The following is a 21289-nucleotide window of genomic DNA, read 5'->3' on the forward strand; positions in this document are numbered from 1 at the left end:
TGAACCACTTCAAAATGACAACAATATCGAAAGTCATGCAAAAATATGGTCTGATGTAAAACTGAGCTCATCGTAATTAACGTAAACTCGTATAATATTCTCAAATTTCTACATGTGTGATGCCATATTCCAATAATGTACACCTAAAAGAAAATATTTAGTGAATAAAAAAAGTTATATAATGTTTTTAATAAAATTCTAGGAATAACTTTAAAACAATCAGAGCTTGGGGGTAAAATAAACAATTGATTCAAACTTTATATTTTTTACATAATTGTGTTCAAACTCGGTATACTGAAGTGTCTAACGCATATCGTTACACAACTGGAACAAAAAGTTTAGAAAAATATTAAAATTCAACAAAATAAGGTTGTTTTATTGCGGAGATTCCACCTGTTTAGACTCCTGCGCGAAAATTAGTTGCGTGGATTTTTCTTGCGTGGGCCCACAGATATAAAACCAGACCGCGTCCTGGTGAATATTTTACGCTGTGTTGTTAGGTACAGATTTGGTGATAGTTTTGCATTGTAAACAAACATATATAATGCACCTACGCTGAAAATGAGCCTAATCATTTATTTGCGTCGGAATTTATAAATCTTCACAACGGGCAATATTTTTTATTTTATTTTATTGATATACAAGGGGGTCATAGGGCCAAGTCTCCAATGCAGGTCCGAGAACTCGCATCGTCCATAATACACCTTTGAATTTGGAAGTAGGCATAGCAACCTCTTTAGCCCTGCGGCTTTTAAGTTTTGCGTGGCCTTAAGGATTGGGAAAGGCGGGAAATCGATGTGGTGTATTGAGCTGTAAGAGAATGTGTTGTTAGTTAAATGGTCAACGTAATTTACCTTTGGGTCGCTTGTTTGGGGTAAGCGTTTTGAACATACTGGTTTTGTTTTGAAGTTGGGTTGCTCTTTCCTATTTTCGTTCGATCGTGTTGTTTTTGTGGCAGGTGGTTGTGGTTAAATTTTGGAAATTCTTGGAATGCTGCCTCTTCCTCATCACCATCCCGAAATACGATAAGCCTCTCCATCTACAATCGCTGCATCGCTTTCTTAAATTCGACTCTGTCATTACCAATGTCCTTCCAATATTCCAACGAACATCCTTCCATATCCACATCTTCTCTGTCGTTGGCTTTCCACGTGAAATAAGGTTTTTCAACTTTTTTCCCGGGATTTTGTAGATTGGTGCTTTATGCATGTTCGGCCCATATAGCCGAGGCGGTAAACGCACGGGTATTCAGCATGACCATGCTGAGGGTGACGGGTTCGATTCCCGGTCGGTCCAGGATCTTTTCGTAAAGGAAATTTCCTTGACTTCCTTGGGCATAGAGTATCTTCGTGCCTGCCACACGATATACACATGCAAAATGGTCATTGGCAGAGGAAGCTCTCAGTTAATAATTGTGGAAGTGCTCATAGAACACTAAGCTGAGAAGCAGGCTTTGTCCCAATGAGGACGTTACGCCAAGAAGAGAGAGAGAGAGAGAGAGAGAGAGAGAGAGAGAGAGAGAGAGAGAGAGAGAGAGAGAGAGAGAGAGAGAGAGAGAGAGAGAGAGAGAGCATGCTTCCGTTCCTGACCTTCGGGAGCACGGCTTAGACAAGGCTGAGTACAAACAATGCTCATCCCCAGCGATAATTTTTACCAGCATCGCACCACCGTCGTACTGCATTATTTCTATTTTTCACTGCTATTACCCATGGTACTCAGATACATGAAAATATAAAATAAATGTTAGTAGCGCTTTTGGTGATACTTTCACGACGGCCATTCAGAATGGTTCAACGGATGCAGATGAGAAGATCATCCCTGCTGGCTAGCAGCGTTCATCAAACTCAGTTGAAGATGAAACTTCAAATATATGAACACGAAGAGCAACAAGTAGACGAACGCGAATATTCTAAAAAAAATGATCTTCAAGTGATCCTCACAAGCAACATCTTTCGTTCAGGCACTTTTGAATGTCCGTATGTAACTTGTACTCACAAGAAATCTGCCTCGACCAAGTTGGCAGAACGCGCCCATACCCCTTTCTGAACCGAAGTACAGGGAACTTCAACAAAATAAGGTTGTTACTAGGAAATCCGTCAATTTTAGTACATTTTTTGCTAATAATTATTTCAGTACATTCCAAACTTTACATAAATAGCTTCAAAAGTTACATTGTATTTGCTGATATGTAGTTGAATATATCGAAATTACACGTTTAAACTAACTTTTAAATATGTGTTCATTTTACCCCCTTCGATTGTTACCCTCACTGTTTTTCTTCACTCGGTTTTCTTGCTTTTTTTGTCATCGAAAATTGTATTCTTGGACATTTTTTTCTTCTAGAATACTTAGAACATAATACCATCTACGATATTACATGGTAAAGAGAAGGAATTTGCCATATTTCTATTGAAAACGACGCCAAATGCTTAAGGTGTTCATTTTACCCCCAGTTCCCCTATAATGAAAATGTATTCACTGCATTGCATTCTCTATCTGGAACACAGGGAATACATTCTTATTACAAACGTTTATGTTTTGAACAAAAAACTGCTTTCAAAATTTCAATGATGAGTAGCATATCAGTGACGACTCCAACCCAACCTTAAGCGGTGTTTTTACGGGATTGCTATTGGTTTTAGAGATGTTTCAGGGAGTTTTAGAGCCATTTTTGGGAATTTTTGAGAACTTTCTGACATTTTCAGGAGACTTTGTATGTTCTATAACATAGCTTCCCAACCTTCGTTTCGCGACCCCCAACTACTTACAGGCACTCTTCGATTGTTTTACAAAAAGCGCGGTGACGACAGACTGGGGGGTCGCGAGAGCCAAGGTTGGGAAACGTGGTTCTATAGGCACATCCACAGTTATTGATTGAATGCTTCGCCTGCCAATTTTGCATGTGTACATCATGTTGCAGCCACTATACTGCCCCCACTCGCATAACAGTCCCATTTGACTTTTCATCACTTTTGAGTTAACGTTATGAATAGTAGTGTGGGACACCAAAAGACATTTTACTCCTGTACACTTTTTGAGTTCCATTTTGGTCCCATAGCAACTGTGCAAAATTTCAGCTCGATCGGAAAAACTATATTTTAGCGCCAGCCATTTTAGGTTTTCATACGATTTACTATGGGGAAAATCTCTTTTTCAAAGAAAAATCGCCACAGGTTGCCCCTAACCCCTAAAAATAAATCGATTAATGATTTCTGTTGAAAATTTTACGAGGAATCAACCCTCCGAAGACCGCAAAGCGATCTTAGGCCTGTGGAAAAAGTTATTGACTGAAAACCGAATGGCATGCAAACGCTGTTTAACATGTAAGGAATAACAATAAATAATCGATTTTTCTTTGCAGAAGTAAAATTTTCCCATAGTAAATCGTATGAAAAACTAAGAATGGCCGGCGCTAAAATATAGTTTTTCCGATCGATCTGAAAATTTGCACAGTTGATATGGGGCCAAAGTGAAACTCAAAAAGTATACAGGAGTTTGAGTTTTTCCATTTTTTGTATTTTCCCATATAAACCGTGTACCAGGCTAATGAATAGTCATCTTTTCTTATGTATGGTATGTGGTGGCAAAATGGGTCAGGGGGCAAGATGGGTCAGTACCGTTTTCAACCGTACTATATATTTTTTGAATCTTTCAATAATTTTCCCAGATGAACGAAGTGGATACACAAAAAAGTGATATATTGTTTTGAAAATTCTTTACGTTCCTTGCACAGAAAAAAATAAAATATTTTTTCGTTATACTCCTTATGCTATACATTCCATATAACTACGTGTATTGTGTAGACGGGGCAAGATGGGTCACCCTAATTTTTCGGTATGTTTGCATAGTTTTTGAAAATGTTTTATTCTTCATTGAAAGGCTATTCTGTGACCTACATTACCGAAGCAATTAGAGCACTGAGAGTTTGTGAAACTATTTTTGAAATTTTCCTACAAAAAATATAGGTTTTCAAAGTCCGTTCATGGCTACCTGAACAAATATCTTCTAGCTCTGAGAATAATCTACCGATATGTTTCAACACTTTTTTTTTATGTAATCTTTACGTCTGTGAGGCTTAGATGTATAGAGAAAAAATAGAAGATATAGTATTTTTTGTTGGAGAAAAATCGAGTTTTCTGATAGCTGACCCATCTTGCCCCCGTAAAAATGAGGTGGGGCAAGATGGGTCATGTTTTGAAAATTGCTTGTCAAGAAGCAGGTTTCAAATTTTAAGACCTTTCTATACGTTTATATACTAGCTGACTAGTGTATCTGAGAGTCGTGGTAGAATACAGAGAAATGCGATTTATATTCAGACAGTTATAGGGGTCCATTTCTTAGGTGACCCATCCTGCCCCCACTTACCATATAATAATAAAAGTTAAGAATTTTTGTGTCAATGTGTGAAAAAAAATACCAAGTTATGAGCGTCCCATATCGTAAGTACCCGCATAGCAGTCCCATCATGGGTTTTTGTGTTACGTAACACAAAACTGAACAACTTTGTAATTATTGTAATAGTTTTTACAGTTATATATTCATGTGCAAAGCAATCTGTGAAAGTTTCGAGATGATCAAAATATTTTTAAAATTTTGGCGATTTTACAAAGTTTTATATGGAAACAAGTTTTCAAACTTCAAATGCCGTTTTCTCAATTCCTACTTTTTGCAAATGGGACTATTATGCGAGTGGGGGCAGTATACTCGATGACGTCAAGAAAATTTGTAATATTCGTTTCGAAAAGTTCCTGGATAGATCGGGAAACGAATTCGTCACCCTCAACATGGTCTTGTTGAAAACCCACGCATTTACCGCTGTGGCTATCTGGATCCTAATGAAACCCAAAGGTGTTCAAAGATGCCTCAGGTATTCTCATTGGCGTTTTAGGGGGTCTCAAGGGATTTCAGGGGCGTTTCAGCTGGTTTTAAGGCTTTTGAGGAAATCTCAAAAAGTTTCACGGGCTTCATGGAGATTCAGGTTGGTTTCAGGGGTTTATTAGAGCGTTTAAGAAGCGCTTTAGAGAGTTTTAGGGGTTTTAGGGTATTATTGGGGATCTGAAGGGGCTCCAGGGGTGTAAAGGGATTTCAGAGGGTTTCATATGTGTTATCCTTGAACCCTTCTGAAAAATCCTTTACAATACCAAAAATTGAATTTCTAACGCCACTGAAACCTTTTGTTGGCTTCTTGAAACTCTCGAAAACATACTTGGTCCTATCTCAAATCCCTTGGAGCAAAACCTGTTGTGGCGAACTAAAGTCCCCTCATATAAAGCACTGACTTAGTGTACGTACATCTTCAATTTACGCACCTCCTGTCCATGGCATAAAAAGGTGTTGCAGCATGTGAGAGGAAGCTTCTTAGCGAATAGAATATCCGCATGAAAACCTCCGACCAAAAAAGAAAAATAACTAATAGAACGCTTTCTGAAACAAAGACGCATTTTGTGATGGAATGCGTCTTTGATTGAATATGAAAAATGATCAAAAAGTGCGTTGTCACACGGTGAACTTCAGATCTGGTCAACCGTTGGCTATTGGTTTCAGACCGTACTCTTGCTTTGACTTTCTGGTAATTATTATATTTTAAGGTACATTGACCCCTTGGGATCGTAAACAGTAATAGAGTTAATAAACTATAGAGGACGAATGTCGCTGCTGTTCCCTTTGTTCTCGTTCGCAAACATGTCGGGTATCTATCTGTCAAACTGCATACTTTTTCGCTTTGACACTTATAGCCCGGCCTATCTCCGCCAGCAAGAGATGTTTCGGCAGTGACGCCAGCGACATTCTCCCTCTATAGTTTATTACCTCTATTTGAACAGTACACAGTTTCACTTAAAACCCCTCACTTGGTACTTGAACGTAGATGAGCCGCCCGTAACGTAACGTTCTTGTGAGCTACTCGTAACATGGAAAGCAGATGCTAAGGTTTGCTGAAGCAAACCTCTACCTTTTAGGTCACTGCTCCAACACATTTGCATTGGGGTTGAGTTATATGATCTTCCCTTTTGATGAACAGCGGGTTATCGTGATGTTATCTAGTCATGATAAACAATAACTTCACATTTCATCTGGCCCTATCCGTTTAATCTTGCCACGGTATGCCCTTATTACTCCTCTTCTGATAACGGTCGTCATATATTGTCGATCACGGTCGCCATGTGCTGTACAATCACGGTCGTCACATCTTGTTTGGTGGAGCATTTCTCCCAGCAATTGCTAAATTCCAATCCAATAGATTAATTTGAAGAAATTCATAAATCTACACACTAAGAATAAATCACAGAATTCTGTGAAATTTCACCGAAATCTCAACAGCAGAATTTTCGGTGATCTGTTCGGTGAATTTTAATTCACCGAACATACTGTAAAGAATAAAAATGCTCATCTGTCAAATTCACCGAATATTTCGGTGAAATATTTTACAGATTTTCTGTGGATTAGTGGTTTTTGTGTGGGTTTCGCCGAACTTTCGGTGATTTTTTCACAAATTTTCGGTGTTTTTCTTTCAGTTGAATTTTTTCACGGTTCACCGAACTATTTTGTATATTTTACATTTTTTTCAATCAAAACTAAATTTTTTTTTTTATTTGTTTGAAAATGTATTATTTAATTAGATGTTCAAACGTACACAATTATCAGCACTTAACTAGTTGTTTTTGCATGACCATTCGCGGTGTTGCAACGCGATTTCATATGCGGGTCCTTCTTGCGGCATGCCCGAAAGAATCAACAGACTGCAAAATCAAACATTTGTTATTAATGTGTAATTAGTACTTACGGAAAATACCAACCAGCATCTCGTGTTGCTGTTGGGAATCATCCAGTTTTTTAAGTTTTTGTTGTTTTTCTGCTGGTTTTTCATTAGATTCACCATCACGAGATAACAATAAAAAACATATCACTTTTTGATAACCCGCGTTTTGGACGACTACTGTTTTTACAGAAATTCGGTAAAACTCACAGTGTACGGTGAAAATGTTGATGTTCACCGAAACATATTGTGAAAATTTCACTGAACTTGGTAGTTTGATTGACTTCGCCGAATTTTCGGTGAAATTTTGACAGTTGGACTGGGAAACCATGAATTTCACAGAAAGATCTGTGAAAGCATATTCTACCGTTTAGATTCGGTGAAATCTTTCACAGAATTCTGCGATATATTCTTAGTGTGTACATCTGCTCCAAACCTTAACAATAAATATTTCTCTCCCTTCTCTTTCAGATATCCGTTCAACGATTCGGAGCACGCCTCGCTCTTCGCCAAGATCAGCCGCGGCCAGTTCACGGTGCCCGATTGCCTTTCGTCGAAGGCCCGCTGCATGATCCGGGCTCTCCTCCGGCGGGAACCGGAGGAACGGATAGCCTCGGATGACGTGCTGTATCACCCGTGGTTGCAGCACGACGACACCCGGGATCATTTGAGCTATGTGAGCGGTAGCAGCAGCAGCAGCCGTTCGGGCTCGTCCGGTCAGCAGGACGATCAGTGCGTTCCGGAGTGGGTCGATCCGATCGGCAGCGAAGAAGATGCCGGCGCGTACAGGATTGGAAGGGGTCGGTTCGGGTCGGACTCGAACCGTTTCGAGGACGGGGAAGTGGTTTAAGCGGCGTGGCTGTGAATGATCGTCGCGGCCTTCATGGCGAGGTCGATCGCACTTGTTTTAAGAGCGCAATTAGTACGTTATCTTGATTGATTCTTTAAACGGTTTATTTTGCGGCCTTCTGCCTGTTTTTCGGCACAGAAGTTCGATTAGCCTTTAGTTATTTTTTTTTTTTGAATTAAGAAACATTGAGTTTTATTTATTAATTTTTTAGGAAATCGCCTAAGCAGGGGAAGCTTGATCGTCCTCGCGAATTATTTTTATTTGCAGAGAATTGGTGGATATTTTCTCTTGGGTTTCGTTCTGAAACAAGAAAATGCCACTGGTCATAGCTTATAGTTCAAGTTAGCAACCGGTGAGCGATGATCTCAGTTGGTTTCGATGAAGTTCGAGTTCCTCACACTATTGTGCATTGTATGATCGTACAAAAACCAAACTTGTAAACGATAGTGACTCGAAGAATGATCCGTTCCATGATCGATTACACCCCAGAGGAGAAAAGGTGATTTTTTTTTGGAAAAAGTTTCTCTGTGATAATTGTTTTTCATACTGGATATTGGAACAAAAATGTCGTAGAGAGAGAGATCCGTTATCACAACTTTTGTATCACAAAGTAACACGAAATCGATTGGAAGTGTCCAATACAGCTTTCTCCGTCGCTTACTTTCAATACTTTTTCTTAGTGCAATTTTTAGTTCTTTCACCCTATGCTGGTACTAACAAAATTGTACTTTTGCTCGTTAATTTAGAACTCTTTCTTCGTTTATTTCTTCATTTTCCTTATTGTTAGCATTGGGCAAAACTGTGACGCTGCATATGAAATTCAGTAAATTTAATAACTTATTGTTAAAATAAAACATCCTCGTAGAACATAACACAACAGACTGAAACCTACGAAAAGTTTTAAGTTTTTTTTTTAATATAGATGTATGATAGAGCCGTTTTTATGAGAAAATACACAATAGAGAATCACACAACAAAGCAGCCATCAGAGAGACTCAGTTATAAAGCGATTTCGAATCCCACAAAAAGCAGATTTGGCCCCCTTTTCTTGGTATTTTTTCCTGTTGTTATCCTATAAAAAATCGAATCGTGAAAACTGGCAACCCTGTTGAGTACTGATTCCAGTATTTCAAATTCGATTTATACAGAATTGAAGAAGTATCTGTTCTACCGCATTTTACCCAAAAACTTTGTCTTTCTGTTTAGTGGCACATCACGATTCAACATGGCGACCGTAAGATTATTGATCGGGCTTGATCTGTCCGAGTATTTCTACAGTGTTTCCACTACTTCATTGAGAATGAGTTTGCAATCTGTAATCTGAAAAAAAAAGCGTTTAAGGATAACTTCCTGCTTCGATTAAGGCTTAAAGTTACCAGTTTTCACGATACGACGTTTTCATATACAAGAGTAATCCATAGACCTTCAATTTCACAAAACCCAACAACAGCAACAGGAACAAAAATGTGTGATAAAAACGAAAAACGAAACGGTCTTCTACTTTTTAGGCCCCATCATAGGATACCTGCGAGTGAAGGTTGTAAATATAGAGAGTTACTACTACTACTATTACTATACCGAAAAAGAGAGGGGGAACCCGGAGTATTTCCCATCTGTTCAATCTCAGAAAGTGGAGATATCCCCTGGTTCCCCTACTTTTACTAAAGTTAAAATTTGTGATGTAACAAAGAGAATTATTTTTAAAGTTTCTTTTATTTTCCAAGATTTTTTCTTTTTATTTCCTATTACTCCATAATAGCAAGCCAATCAAATCTTCCGTTCAAAATCCTGAATTCTTCCTAAATAAGTAGCTTTTAGATGCATATACATATATATGTAGATCTAGATAGAGTTTTATTGAGTATGTATAGGAAAAAGTGCCTGCCGAACGTCGCGCCACCACACTAAGCCGGGGGAATGCGCGCGCATTATAGAATATGGAATAATGGGGACGGGTTTGGCAGGTGCCGTGGTATTTGATTAGATGGAATGAACGAGGAAGGTGAATCCAATAGATAGATAGAGCATACACACAAACACAAACTAAATTAACGTAATTAGCAACTGTGAATGTGAAGGAGAATAAATTTAATTCGTTAACAATTTCTGGTTTGTACGGAGGTTATCAAATATCCGAAAGCATTTATGATACAAGGGATATCGACCTTCATCAAACTTGCCTTATGTTCCGCCTTCTCGATTAGACAGTGTCCGTGACGGCATCCTTCATACATGTATGTAAGTATGCATAAAGGCTATCCACTAATCACGTAAGGGTTTATGGAGGGGCTTTGAGAGATCATACACGCCATACAAAAAAATTGGGTTCTCATATAAAATAATCTTACAAGGGGGGAGGAGAGGTGTCGAAAAACTGTTAAAATTCCCTTACGTAATAAATAGACAGACCCATACTTACATAAGCGGCTGACCAACTAAACTTTCTGTTGGTCGGAAGTAATTTTATCAATAATTCAAGTACGAATCGGGAGACCGTGGAAGTAACGGAATACCACTTGTCGGCTCCAGTACACATCCTTTCAATAATGTTTTTAGGGGTGATATCTCTACCGCATAGGTTCCCAAACTTTCAGGTACGCGACCTCCTTTTGCCAGCAGACGTACTTTTCGCGACCCACCATAGAAATTCCATCATTTGTTGTCTGTTACAGTAAAATATTCAACTGTTCCACAGTTTGCGAAACCATGCTCTACCGCATATAGGGGAAATTACCTATTCTCGGCCGATTTGTTCTCTTCGTCTTGGGGGGTTTTTCGAAACCTATTGAACTCAGAGTTGGTCTCAAATCCTTCCCAAATATGCTCAATTATATGGCCAAGTTTCAGGCAATTTGGTTGACAAAAACCCCCCATGACGAAGTGAACAAACCTGCCGATAATACCCATCCCGAGCAGGGAATGAGAACTAATTGAAAACAAATTTAGTTATTTTGATATCACGAGTTTTGATAGCAAAGTGAGTTTTCATTTTGTATGACTTAAATGTTAACATAACAAAAATGATAACAAAATAATGTACTGGAATATCTAATTGAAATCAGAATGAGTTCTCATTGATAACAAATTGATATCTCATTTTGTTATCTACATTTTACGACTTGATATCATACGCAGTTCTCAGGGAGTTATCAAATCTAAAGGATAATAACTAAAAATTAATAACAAATTTAGTATTCATTTTGATATTTTATTAGGCATTAATTTACAAGAATAGGTAAAAATTTAAATTAGATTTTATTTTAAATTTAGAAGAATCTCGTGATTGAAAACTTGTTTTGTTTGATACGATATCATCAGAATATGGCACCTATTAATGGCGTAGTATTATCGATTGTAACATTAACATTTCATCAACAGTCATTTCTAACTTGGAGCCTAAACGAAGAAAAATTGTATGGAAATCGGATATGATATCCTCATAGATATGCAGCATAACTATACCATGATTCAACCAAAAGATTAATGATAGACATTGAAGTGACAAAGGAAAGTAAATTTGGAGTCAAAGGACAACTGCCCTTAACCTTCCGTAACTCGCGCGGTTGACTACCTGCGTCAGCACCACGCTAATGCTGAGTACAAAAAACGCATTCGGCTTCTCAGCTTTTTCCCTCGTTACCCGGGGAAAATGATGACATTGAAAAAATAAGGCATCCGATAGGAAAAACTACAATAATTCTATCGTGTATGGTCGTTTGGCATAACGTCGTTTGGCATAGTCTTTTGGCATAATGGCCAAATGGCATAATCTGGCATAATAGTCGATTGGTAAAATGGCCGTTTGGCATAACAATAAGTGAAATGGCATTCATCATTTCCATGTATGATAAATATCTGTGTTATTTTCAAAACTTTAAACATCACGAGATTCATCATTTTGGTACGGAGCTACAATGAATCCTTTTTTGCGCGAGAATAAAAGGGCAACTTGGCCGATGAATACTCCCTCATAACGAAGAGAACAAACCTTTCGATAATATCCAGTCACCCTAAAAAGACTTACTAAAGTTCAAGCCAATTTAAATCAATAGCATGACCATTACCCAGAATCAGCAAATTATAAATTTTGTGCCAGTATGTAAGTAAAATACTCTGGTAGATTTAACAAATATTTTGTGAATATAATTAATATTAATAAAGCATATTAAACCTTTTTTGGATTTTTGAAATCAAATCTTGTTATCATTGAGTTTTTGAAATGATAACAAAATGATATCTCAATTTGATATTAATTAAAAACAATTCGGAAAGAAAACTTATTTTGATTTCATTTTATTATCAATAACAAAATGAGTTATCAATTTGTTATAGGTTTGTTCTCATTCCCTGCTCGGGATTGTCACCCTATCATCATTTTCATTTATTTAGTTCAACATCAAATTCATGATAACACTGAATCAACCATTGATCCTCAACCTGCACATTCTTTCGTCGATCGGCCACCAACCGATCACGCGCCTCTGCGTGTCGCCCATCACTATAAAAGCTGCTTCCAGCTCACGTGTGTTGCCGCAACTCCGGTAGATGGTATGATTACCTATAAATGTTCGCACCACAGATCCTGTCCAACGCACCTCCTGCAGCGCTACGATTCCGAACCCGCGGTCCTTCAGTATATCGGCGAGTATGCGGGTGCTCCCGATGAAGTTGAGAGATCTACAGTTCCACGTATCGAGCTTTCAATCGCACGTCCCTTTTCGTCGCTGTGGTCGCCATTGGTATCGGTTCGCATTCTTCTCTTGTTGATTTTTCGGTGCTTATCTTTTAAGGCTGGCTCGCAGGGCCTGACACCAACCCACTAACCCAGGGAAGCTACAGGTTCTGCATACCGTCAAACGGGGTGACTTGCAACACTTTTCAGCTTCAACTAACAAAAAATGTTGATTAAAATCAATTTTAAAATTCAAACTATTTGTAATAGTTTTAATAGCCGGGCCCCTCTATAAAATAGAGTGAACAAGTAATAGATTGGTTTATTTTTTCATGTTGAAAAAGCGAAAAAGGTCATTTTTGATACAAGACGTCGTGCGGGGTCCTTTTTCGGGTTAACGGTCGTTAAGCGGTCCAGCATTTGCGTGAAGGGCTCGATCGGCCACCGCGGAGGCGCATAACAGCTACAGAAAAATACCCCGTTTACTTTGGCGACCACGAAGCCCTCATAGGTAGTAGACACCAACTCCTGCACGGGGTATTTACCCGTCGTCCATATCGCCGCCATTTTCCTGGTCCCATCCGAGACCCAGTTGCCGTTGCCGGCGGGTACTCGGTATGGGTCCGATATGATGGCGATATCCGTCTCCCACTCAGAAACCGCCTGACAAAGCAGTTGCTGAGCCGCAACATAGTGGTTCAGGTTCAGCTGCGTTACCTGCACCTGTACGCCACATCGCCTGCACACTTTGCGCCTGTCGGGGCCTTTGCAGTCCCACGACTTGTGTCCTGGTTCCAGACACCTGAAGCAAGCCTCTGGTGGCTCGTGAAATGTCAGGTGACATACACATCAGCCCACCTTTATACTCCCTACTTTAACCGACTTTTTAACATCCGCCACAGGTAGCTGAACCAAAGCTATCTGTGTCCCTGCTGGCCCTTTCCGTAGCTTAACGGCTGCGGCGGCCACCTGCACATCGCACTGTTGCCGCAGTGCCGTGACGAGCTCTTCCACTTCGGTGATCTCATCAATGTCCTTGACCTTCAAAGTCGCCTCATGTGTCAGAGCCCTCACCTGCACACCCTCACCAAGGACCTCTTCTGCCAGCCTCTTATAGGCGGCGCCCTTGTGCTCCTTCTGGCGCTTCAGCTCCAGGATCATCTCGCCCGTACGAGTACGTCTAATACTGCGTTCGTCGGCTCCAAGACCCTCAAGCTTGGCGTCGCTTCGCATCATCTTCAAGACGTCCGAGTACTTGGACTGTTCCGTCTTGATGACGATCGCGTCGCCTTTCTCGCGCTTGGCACCTGCCCTCCTACGCCTTGGCTTGGCGTCCTGCACAACTACCTGCGGATTCGCCTTCGTCTTCCTCTTCCGCTCTACCTTCGTCCAAGGGGGGTCCTCCCCTTGGATCGCCCTGCTCTGTGGCTGTTGAGGGCCCACCAGTGGTCGCAACCCCTTGTTCCCATCGTTCCGGGACGGGCCAGCCTTTTCAGACCCACTATTCCCAGCTTTCCGGGAACCCTGGCTGGGGTCCGACCCTTCGGCATTATTACCGACATTCGGGGTAATGATTCGCCTGGCCTTGCGGGCACCGCCAGACAGCTCCTCGCCTGACGGTTGCCTCGCCCGCTTCTGCGATTGCTTGCCCCGTTTGTCGCGAGCAGTCGCTTCCGCCTTATTCGGACTTCCTGCGAAGCAGAAGGCCTCCGTTTGGGTAAACTTCGGAACTTTCTCAATGGACTACCCGCTTTGCGCGCAACCACAGTTGATCAGCAGGAGTAAATCAATTTAATTTTGTATGGCGAAATGCATCTAAACTTGAATTACTTGAAATACAAAGTTTTTCCCGAAAAAATATTTGGTAGGCTTAATAATGGTCACCATTGTGCACAACCACTACCAAATATTTTTTCGAATAATGTGTTCCACTTTGAAGAATTTGCCCTTAGATGGTATTCGCCATACAATATTTTTGCGATTTACTTTTAGCGATTTTTCGCGCATAGAAGCTAGCGCCACATTGGTCGATGCGGAGAGTAGGAAAACAGCCGATGTAGTTAATTCATTGCAGGCTCCGCTGCTGCAGCAGTCAGCAACGCGAGTGCCGCGTGCTCCTGCTTGGCATCGTCGATCGACGCCCTAAATCGAAGTAAGGCCGTTTTCAGGTCCTTGCTTATGTTCGACTTAGTGGACGCAAAGTGGATGATTTTGCCAAGCTGCTGCTCAGCCACCTCTATTGCGTCCTTTGGATTCTCGGTTGACGGCCCTCAACAACCATGCTCCGTCCATAACCTCCACCGGCTGGCTTGCCGGGAAGTGGACTGGAGCACCCACGCTTGAGCTGCGTACGCAACTCCCAGCGCCTATCTCCTCACTTCTCCTTGTCGGAGATCTCATCAACCCGCTTCTTGCGAAGGGGTTGATCCCACCACCACCTAGATATTGATTTTGTTTATTTGACTTCATGATTAAATCCCACGAGTAGCACGGGAAAGAATGTCCACCACGCCAGAGCCCTGCATTTACGCGGTAAGGGACAGCTTACTGTGGGGGGTGCCCAGGTACCCCACAGGCTCCGTTAAAGATCGAGCATCTTTTTCACCCCCTCGATCACTTATTCCTCAGCACGGGTCGCTTGACACCTTGAATTGGGGTTAACCAATCCAACCAATCCGATATGGCGACCTTCAAACCACACACTTCATCTTCAACCGTAGTTATCTATATCCAATGAGAGTATCAGTATATTACAGGTGGGGAAAAAGAAGAGATGGCTATATATTAGTAAGGAAAGAAAAATGTAAACACAAATAGTGACGTCACTATTTGACGAGCTCGCTTTGCTTGTAGTAGTGACATGTTTTGCATCAGACACGGATCTCACGCACACGAAGTATCTTCTTCCCCACCTCTATTAGACTCTCATTGATCTATATCCGTAGCCGTTGTTTTGTTTTCCTCAAATCTGTACATTTTATTTCTCAGTGTGTGTGATTGTAAAATTAATTTAAGTAACGGGCTGTGCGACCAATTTTGGTCGAAGACGAAGTTGAATAAACAAGTCTAAGGAAACCCCAGTATGTACCTAGTTAGATTTCAGAGGTTGTTTTTGCGTAACTTTCATTTCTGGTCCTGCTTTGGATCACTCTACCATCACATTGATATTATTATAATGATGGCTTTATGGAGTTTCGGATATCCTCAATGTAAAGAAAAACACTAGCCAGTTATAGCGTTTGAGTTCATCATGTGTACTTTTGCCGTTGCAAAATCAACTGTACAAGTAGTGGGTATAAAACATAAGAGCATTCCATAAAAAAAAAGATGTTTAACACTATACTATTGATTGGTTCAAAAGAATTGCTCTCAATTATGCGGAAAATAAAAACTTAGGTAAATAACAATATGCGGTAAAATAGGAAGAAAAACTTTACATATTTCACAATCCGTTGCTGCTAACACTATCGATGGATGGTACTACAGTACTATTCTACTAGATGCTAATGACCAACAATTCCAGTCGCCTTTCTACTTGGTGTTCTGTAATCTTAAAACTTAAAAAGGAACCTAACAACCTAGTACAGCCGTCAACGAAACAGAAGATGCACAGAAAAAGCACAGCGCTTCATTTTATAGTTGCTTTTACGCTAGTACGCTCTCTCTCTCTATTGTGAATTTGTCTCTTGTCCTTATGTGTGGTCACGCTTGAAAAAGAAAAATCGCAAAATTGGGACACAGTTCACTAAAACGAAAGCTTTTCTGGAGCTGTTTTCTACTGAAGTTCAAAAAAGCAATTTTCGCAAAATGTATTATTTGTATTACCAAAATATAATAAGCACTAAAGCTTGAATCGCAGTATCAGAAACACTTACAAATGGCAGAAAAAAAACTGCATTTTATTTGCACGGAGCTCAATTTTACGATCGTCTTTCTCAAGCATGTTGTCTAGAGCTGTGTTTAGTATTAATATTGCGGGCATCATTAAATATAATTCTTCAAAGTGAGAATGTATTGTGTATATACTCGATAGCTGACTCTGCTTTTGTTCTGTATTGTTCATCGCTTATGAGACCAAAATAATTCTTTTACACAATGTACAGAAATTTTCCGTAGTTATCGACTATTGCGTGTCTGTTGGTGTGTACTTGATTAACAAACGTCTTTTGAGCATTAATAATAATAATAGCATACAATGATAAATTAAGGCTTATTTTCCCATTTGTTGATTGGTACTATTGTGAGAGATGTTTGTGGTTCAATAGAATCTGTACAAGCTGCTTTAAACATAGGGAAAAACTGGCATAAATCATCAATCCAACAGGTAAAATTTGCTTGTTTTTTGTAATCACTATTTGGATCCTAAACTAACACACACTACATACCTTTTTAAGCTTTCGGCTTAATCTAGAGACATACCACATTGTGTAAATATAGAACTCAGCAGCGCGTGCGTGTTTGGGCTTATTTTCCACTATTCCGGGCCCAAACTGCATTTGTAAGTGCTTCATAAGCATCCGTTCAGGTCGTTTGTATGATCGAAATCGCACATGTTTGTGTGTGGATAGCGCTTTTCAAGCGGGACACATTTTGCTGCTGCTGGTTTATATCATCATTATCGTAAACTTTTTTCTAGGCATTTTCGTATTTTTTTTTTCGAAGCGTTGACTATGGTTGATTGCGAAGCTACCAGTACCTGTTGCTGTGGGATAGTTTTGCGTTTTGTTCTGAAATGAAGGAAGACATATTTGCAATATAATTACTATTTTATTGAGATCAGTACAATATTTAGAGTGACCTGTAAAAAAATATTTCATATACCTAGTAACTGCACTTTGAATGGGACTCCCAGCAAACATGGGACTGTTATGCGAGTGGGGCAGATGACAGTACAGGTTTTAGTTAAAAACTAAATTCCCTTCCCGGGAAGAGTGGGCATGTCGTTATCTGGAGAGAGAAGTATTTCAGACAGCATCGTATGGCGGAAAATGTACAGACCGGTGACACTAGTTTACAGCATTTTTGAACTCGGTAAGCTGATGATCATTTTTAGAGTAGAATCATGCCCTGAGTTCGAAAACGCGAAGGAAAAAAATTACAGTAGAGCGGAATTTTTTTCGACTTTTCATACAAGGTTGATGATTTGAAATCGATTTTTGTTCTATTTTTAAGCAACGTCGCTCACTTCAAACATCTCATTCTTCGTAATCAATGCTCCGATTGAGCTGAATTTTTTACTGTAACTTGCCTACATATGATATGTCATATAAACGTTGAGAAAGAATTTTTAAATTGTTTTTTTCTTATTGAAAAAATTACATTCCTTCATATATTTTTGGAAATTTGGCTAAAATTTAAGAAGATCGTCCCTAAAACTCGCCAGTATCTTAAATTTCATCAATCTGACGCAAAACCTGCATTCAGATGATCAAATGGTATTGTATTCAGCTTTTAATTTATGGAAAAACATTTAAAATCGGCTGAACAAAACGCAAGATATTTGAATTTTAGTTAATTCCATATTTTTAAAAGTTGTAAAACTCGATATTAAGCTAAGACTCAAAACCTGCTCTACTATAAATTTTTTAAAGCACGGTTTCGAAATCAGCACTAAATTGTGGTTCAAAAATTTTGGTCGTTGACAGAAGTTCACGACTTTCATTTTATTTTGTAAACTAGTGTAATCGGGCGAAACCCAACTAACATTTTCAGCGCTATAAGCTTCAATCATTTGCTTTCTGTTGTGTAACCATCGAAGAAAAGCAGTCAACGCAGAATAAAAGGGAAGCTAGTCAAATATAAACCATAAGTAAATTCACGGCTGCAAAACAAGCACCATACAGCTACCAAACTCAGCTTTCAGAAATCAATCACTTTTCATTGGGGCTGCCTTTACTGCACCCTATTCCAACTCCGGGAGATTTCCTGGAAGATGTAAAAACTTGATCGAATCGAATAGGAGTCTCCACTAAAAAGCAGCTGCTACTATACAGTACAGTTCGTAATACTGATAAATCCACAAACCTGCAACGCTTCGAACACCGTTTTCCGATATTATTACAGCTAGAAGCTGTTATAAAAAAACTGTTGGTATACCAACACGGCTTGTCGGTTGTAAACATTATTGTCAAAACAAGCTTCAAGCGGGATATGTAGCAGCTACATTGTAGCTACTACATAAATACTTTACAGCTATCCATCTTTGTGCTGTGAAATTATTTGGGTTGCTTGTATAGCACTTTAATCCAACTCCGGAAGATTTGCCGGAAGATGTGCAGATCGAATAAGAGTTCCAACCAATAAAACAGCTGCTTGTATACAGTACGTTTTGTAATGTTGCCGTATACAGAAAACAGCAGCGCTTCGTAGCTATTTATAAAACATTCTTTCAGCTAGAAGCTGTGACAAAGAACCTGTTGGCGCAACCAGGGAGGGTGCAGGCACGTCAAACTCGAACAAACTACGCCTACCTTACATGCATCGAGCGGGCCTTCCCAAACAACACAATGCGATTTCGCGGGCCATCCCCATCGACACAACAAACCAATTTACAAGCAGGATTCGACCAGGCTTCTGGTCGCGTTGCCAGTCACACTAACACACTCGCAAAAGATGAGCAGTAGGCCTACCTTGCCGCATGCGGGTCCCCTGGGCGCAACCACACAGCTTTCTTCTTCTTCTTTTTTCTGGCCAACTAGCACCGTTCGGCGCCAGTTGTGTTTTACGTCGGCTGGGTCTAGGAGCTAAGCCTTAAATTCCGACGCCCCAGGGAGACAGCCACCACACCTGAGGACCCTACATATCGAACCCATCAACACATGGGCCGGGACCTACGGCTTTACTTCCTATCCGAGGGAAGGAGTGATCACGGATTTTATGTCTCAGAAAATCCCATCGGCGTCGACGGGAATTGAATCCCGACCGACTGGGGTGAGAGGCAACCACGCTTACCACTACACCACCGACGCCGACCCACACAGCTTGTTCAATGTAAACATTATGCCGTTTGACGTATCACAAGCTTTTGCAGCAAGATGAAGTTGGGTAAAGCCTGGAACACATAGCGTCCGTTCCGTCGAGGTTTGCGTTTTTTTGACAGTTTTTCCATGGGAAATGTGTCAAACTACTGTCACGCACACGTAAACGTATTGTGTGGGGCACTTAAGGCTGCGGCCAGAGTGGACGCGTCACGCGGCGCGACGCGGTGCGGCGCGTTTTTGACGCGGTTTCCAACGCGGCTTGATAGCCAGAGTGAACGCGGTGCAACGCGTCTGTTCGTAAAGTAAACTGAAAAGTTTTCATAATTTCCGTCACCTTTGCACATGAGTACATGTTATCTGATGAAAAATTTCCAAGAGATATGTGATTATTGTGCTCAACCTAAAATTAAAAATAAATAATTTATCTAAATTTACCCTCAAATGCTATTTACTTCAGATGATTCAGAAGAGATATACATTTGGGACAATGGTGATTCCCTAACCTCAAATCTACCCGTCCTACAGGTACAAATTTTGAAATTTTATGAACAAGTGAGCTTGTAGTCAGAGTTACCACAGGGTTGTATACGTAAAAAATGGCGCCCCTTGGTTTATTTTTAAACAGCAAGGCAATGGAACAAGTTTTTTAACTCAAAAATAGTGTATTTTTATTTTGAAACTATTTTTTAAGCTTACACCCTAGTAGAATACTTTGAGATAGTAAAATAAACGAGAGGGTATCAACCCTTTTTTGTGCATGAAACATGGGTAGGGCTAATGTGAAAGCTCTGCTTGTAATGGGTGTAGAATGACAGAGATTTCGATTATTTCCGTTAAGTCTTTAGTCATAAATTTGAAGAAATTACTGATTTTGTTTCGCATAATAGGTGAAAAGTGAGGTTACGAGACGCCACCGTATAATAAACATGTGGTATTATTTATGTTAATATTTTTTATATTCACATTTGAATACATTTGAAAAACAATTTCGTAAAATTAACGTCATGGTTTGATAAAAACGGACGAAATCCACACAAAAAATACAAAATTCTCCGCGCGAACCGCGTGACTTCCGCATCAAAAACAGTTTTGTCGTGCGTCGCGCGGATAAACGCTTTCCGCTTCGCATCGTTCCGCGCGCACTCTGGCATGTTATGATTGTTTTCCTTGTATTCCAATGAACGGAGTTCTGCCGCGCGTCGACGCGCCGCGTGACGCGTCCACTCTGGCCGGCACCTAAGGTTTCTTGTGGCACAATCATGAAGCCTTGTCTGAAGTAATATAAAACAGGCTATTTTCTATGCTATTTATATATAGCAGTGTGGCAGCAAGGACATCATCGGAACCAGTGGATACGGAGATCCGGAGTTCAATTCCAAGTAGCGGCAAGTACTTTAATTATTTAATTTTAAAAGCGATAATTTCAGATCCACATGTATTGCGTCTAGCGTTGGGCAATTTTAAATCGATGTTCGCAACATCGATGTTTTTGTTTCGATTATTGGATTTTTTGAATCGATGTTGAAGCCCCACAAAATCGAACGAATCGATATTTTACAATCGATTTTTCTTTCGATTCAAAAATATTAAATTTTCATTGGTGCAGCTAAGATTTTTTTCTGGAGGGGGCCCAGAATATGCAAACAGGCATTGCAGTTTTGAGAAATCAAAATGACTGTTTCAGATTTGTTTCTAGTTTCGTTAACTATACTCAGTGCTGAAAAATTCATTTCATCATATCTAAATTCAACCACCAACAGCTCATTTTAGAAGCTGAACCTGAGAATATGGTATATGAAAAACTTGTGCGGCTAGACCAATTCTGTAAGAAAGTCACGGAAAAATTGCAATTTTTCGAATATTTAAGGTAAATGTCACGTACTACCTTCGAAAAATGCCAAATGATATTCACCGTGAATATCATTGGGATTTTTCGAGGGTAGTCCGTGACATTTACCTTAAATATTCGAAAAATAGTAATTTTTCCGTGACTTTCTTGCACAACTGGTCTGGCTGCACAAGTTTTTCATATA

The 21289-nt window shown here is 40.0% G+C and overlaps 1 protein-coding gene across 1 annotated transcript in view; it reads left to right on the forward strand.

Moving 5' to 3' along the window:
• The window catches only part of LOC115258013 (tribbles homolog 2), a 229298-nt gene extending 219591 nt beyond the window's left edge, over positions 1-9707 (forward strand). Inside the window, exon 6 of the mRNA XM_062851434.1 lies at positions 7226-9707. Coding sequence (XP_062707418.1) covers positions 7226-7604 — 379 coding nt within the window. The 3' untranslated portion in view covers positions 7605-9707. The remainder of the gene's footprint in view (positions 1-7225) is intronic.
• The last annotated feature ends 11582 nt before the right edge of the window (positions 9708-21289 follow it).

Source organism: Aedes albopictus, chromosome 2, assembly GCF_035046485.1.
Source record: "Aedes albopictus strain Foshan chromosome 2, AalbF5, whole genome shotgun sequence".
Taxonomy (NCBI): domain Eukaryota; kingdom Metazoa; phylum Arthropoda; class Insecta; order Diptera; family Culicidae; genus Aedes; species Aedes albopictus.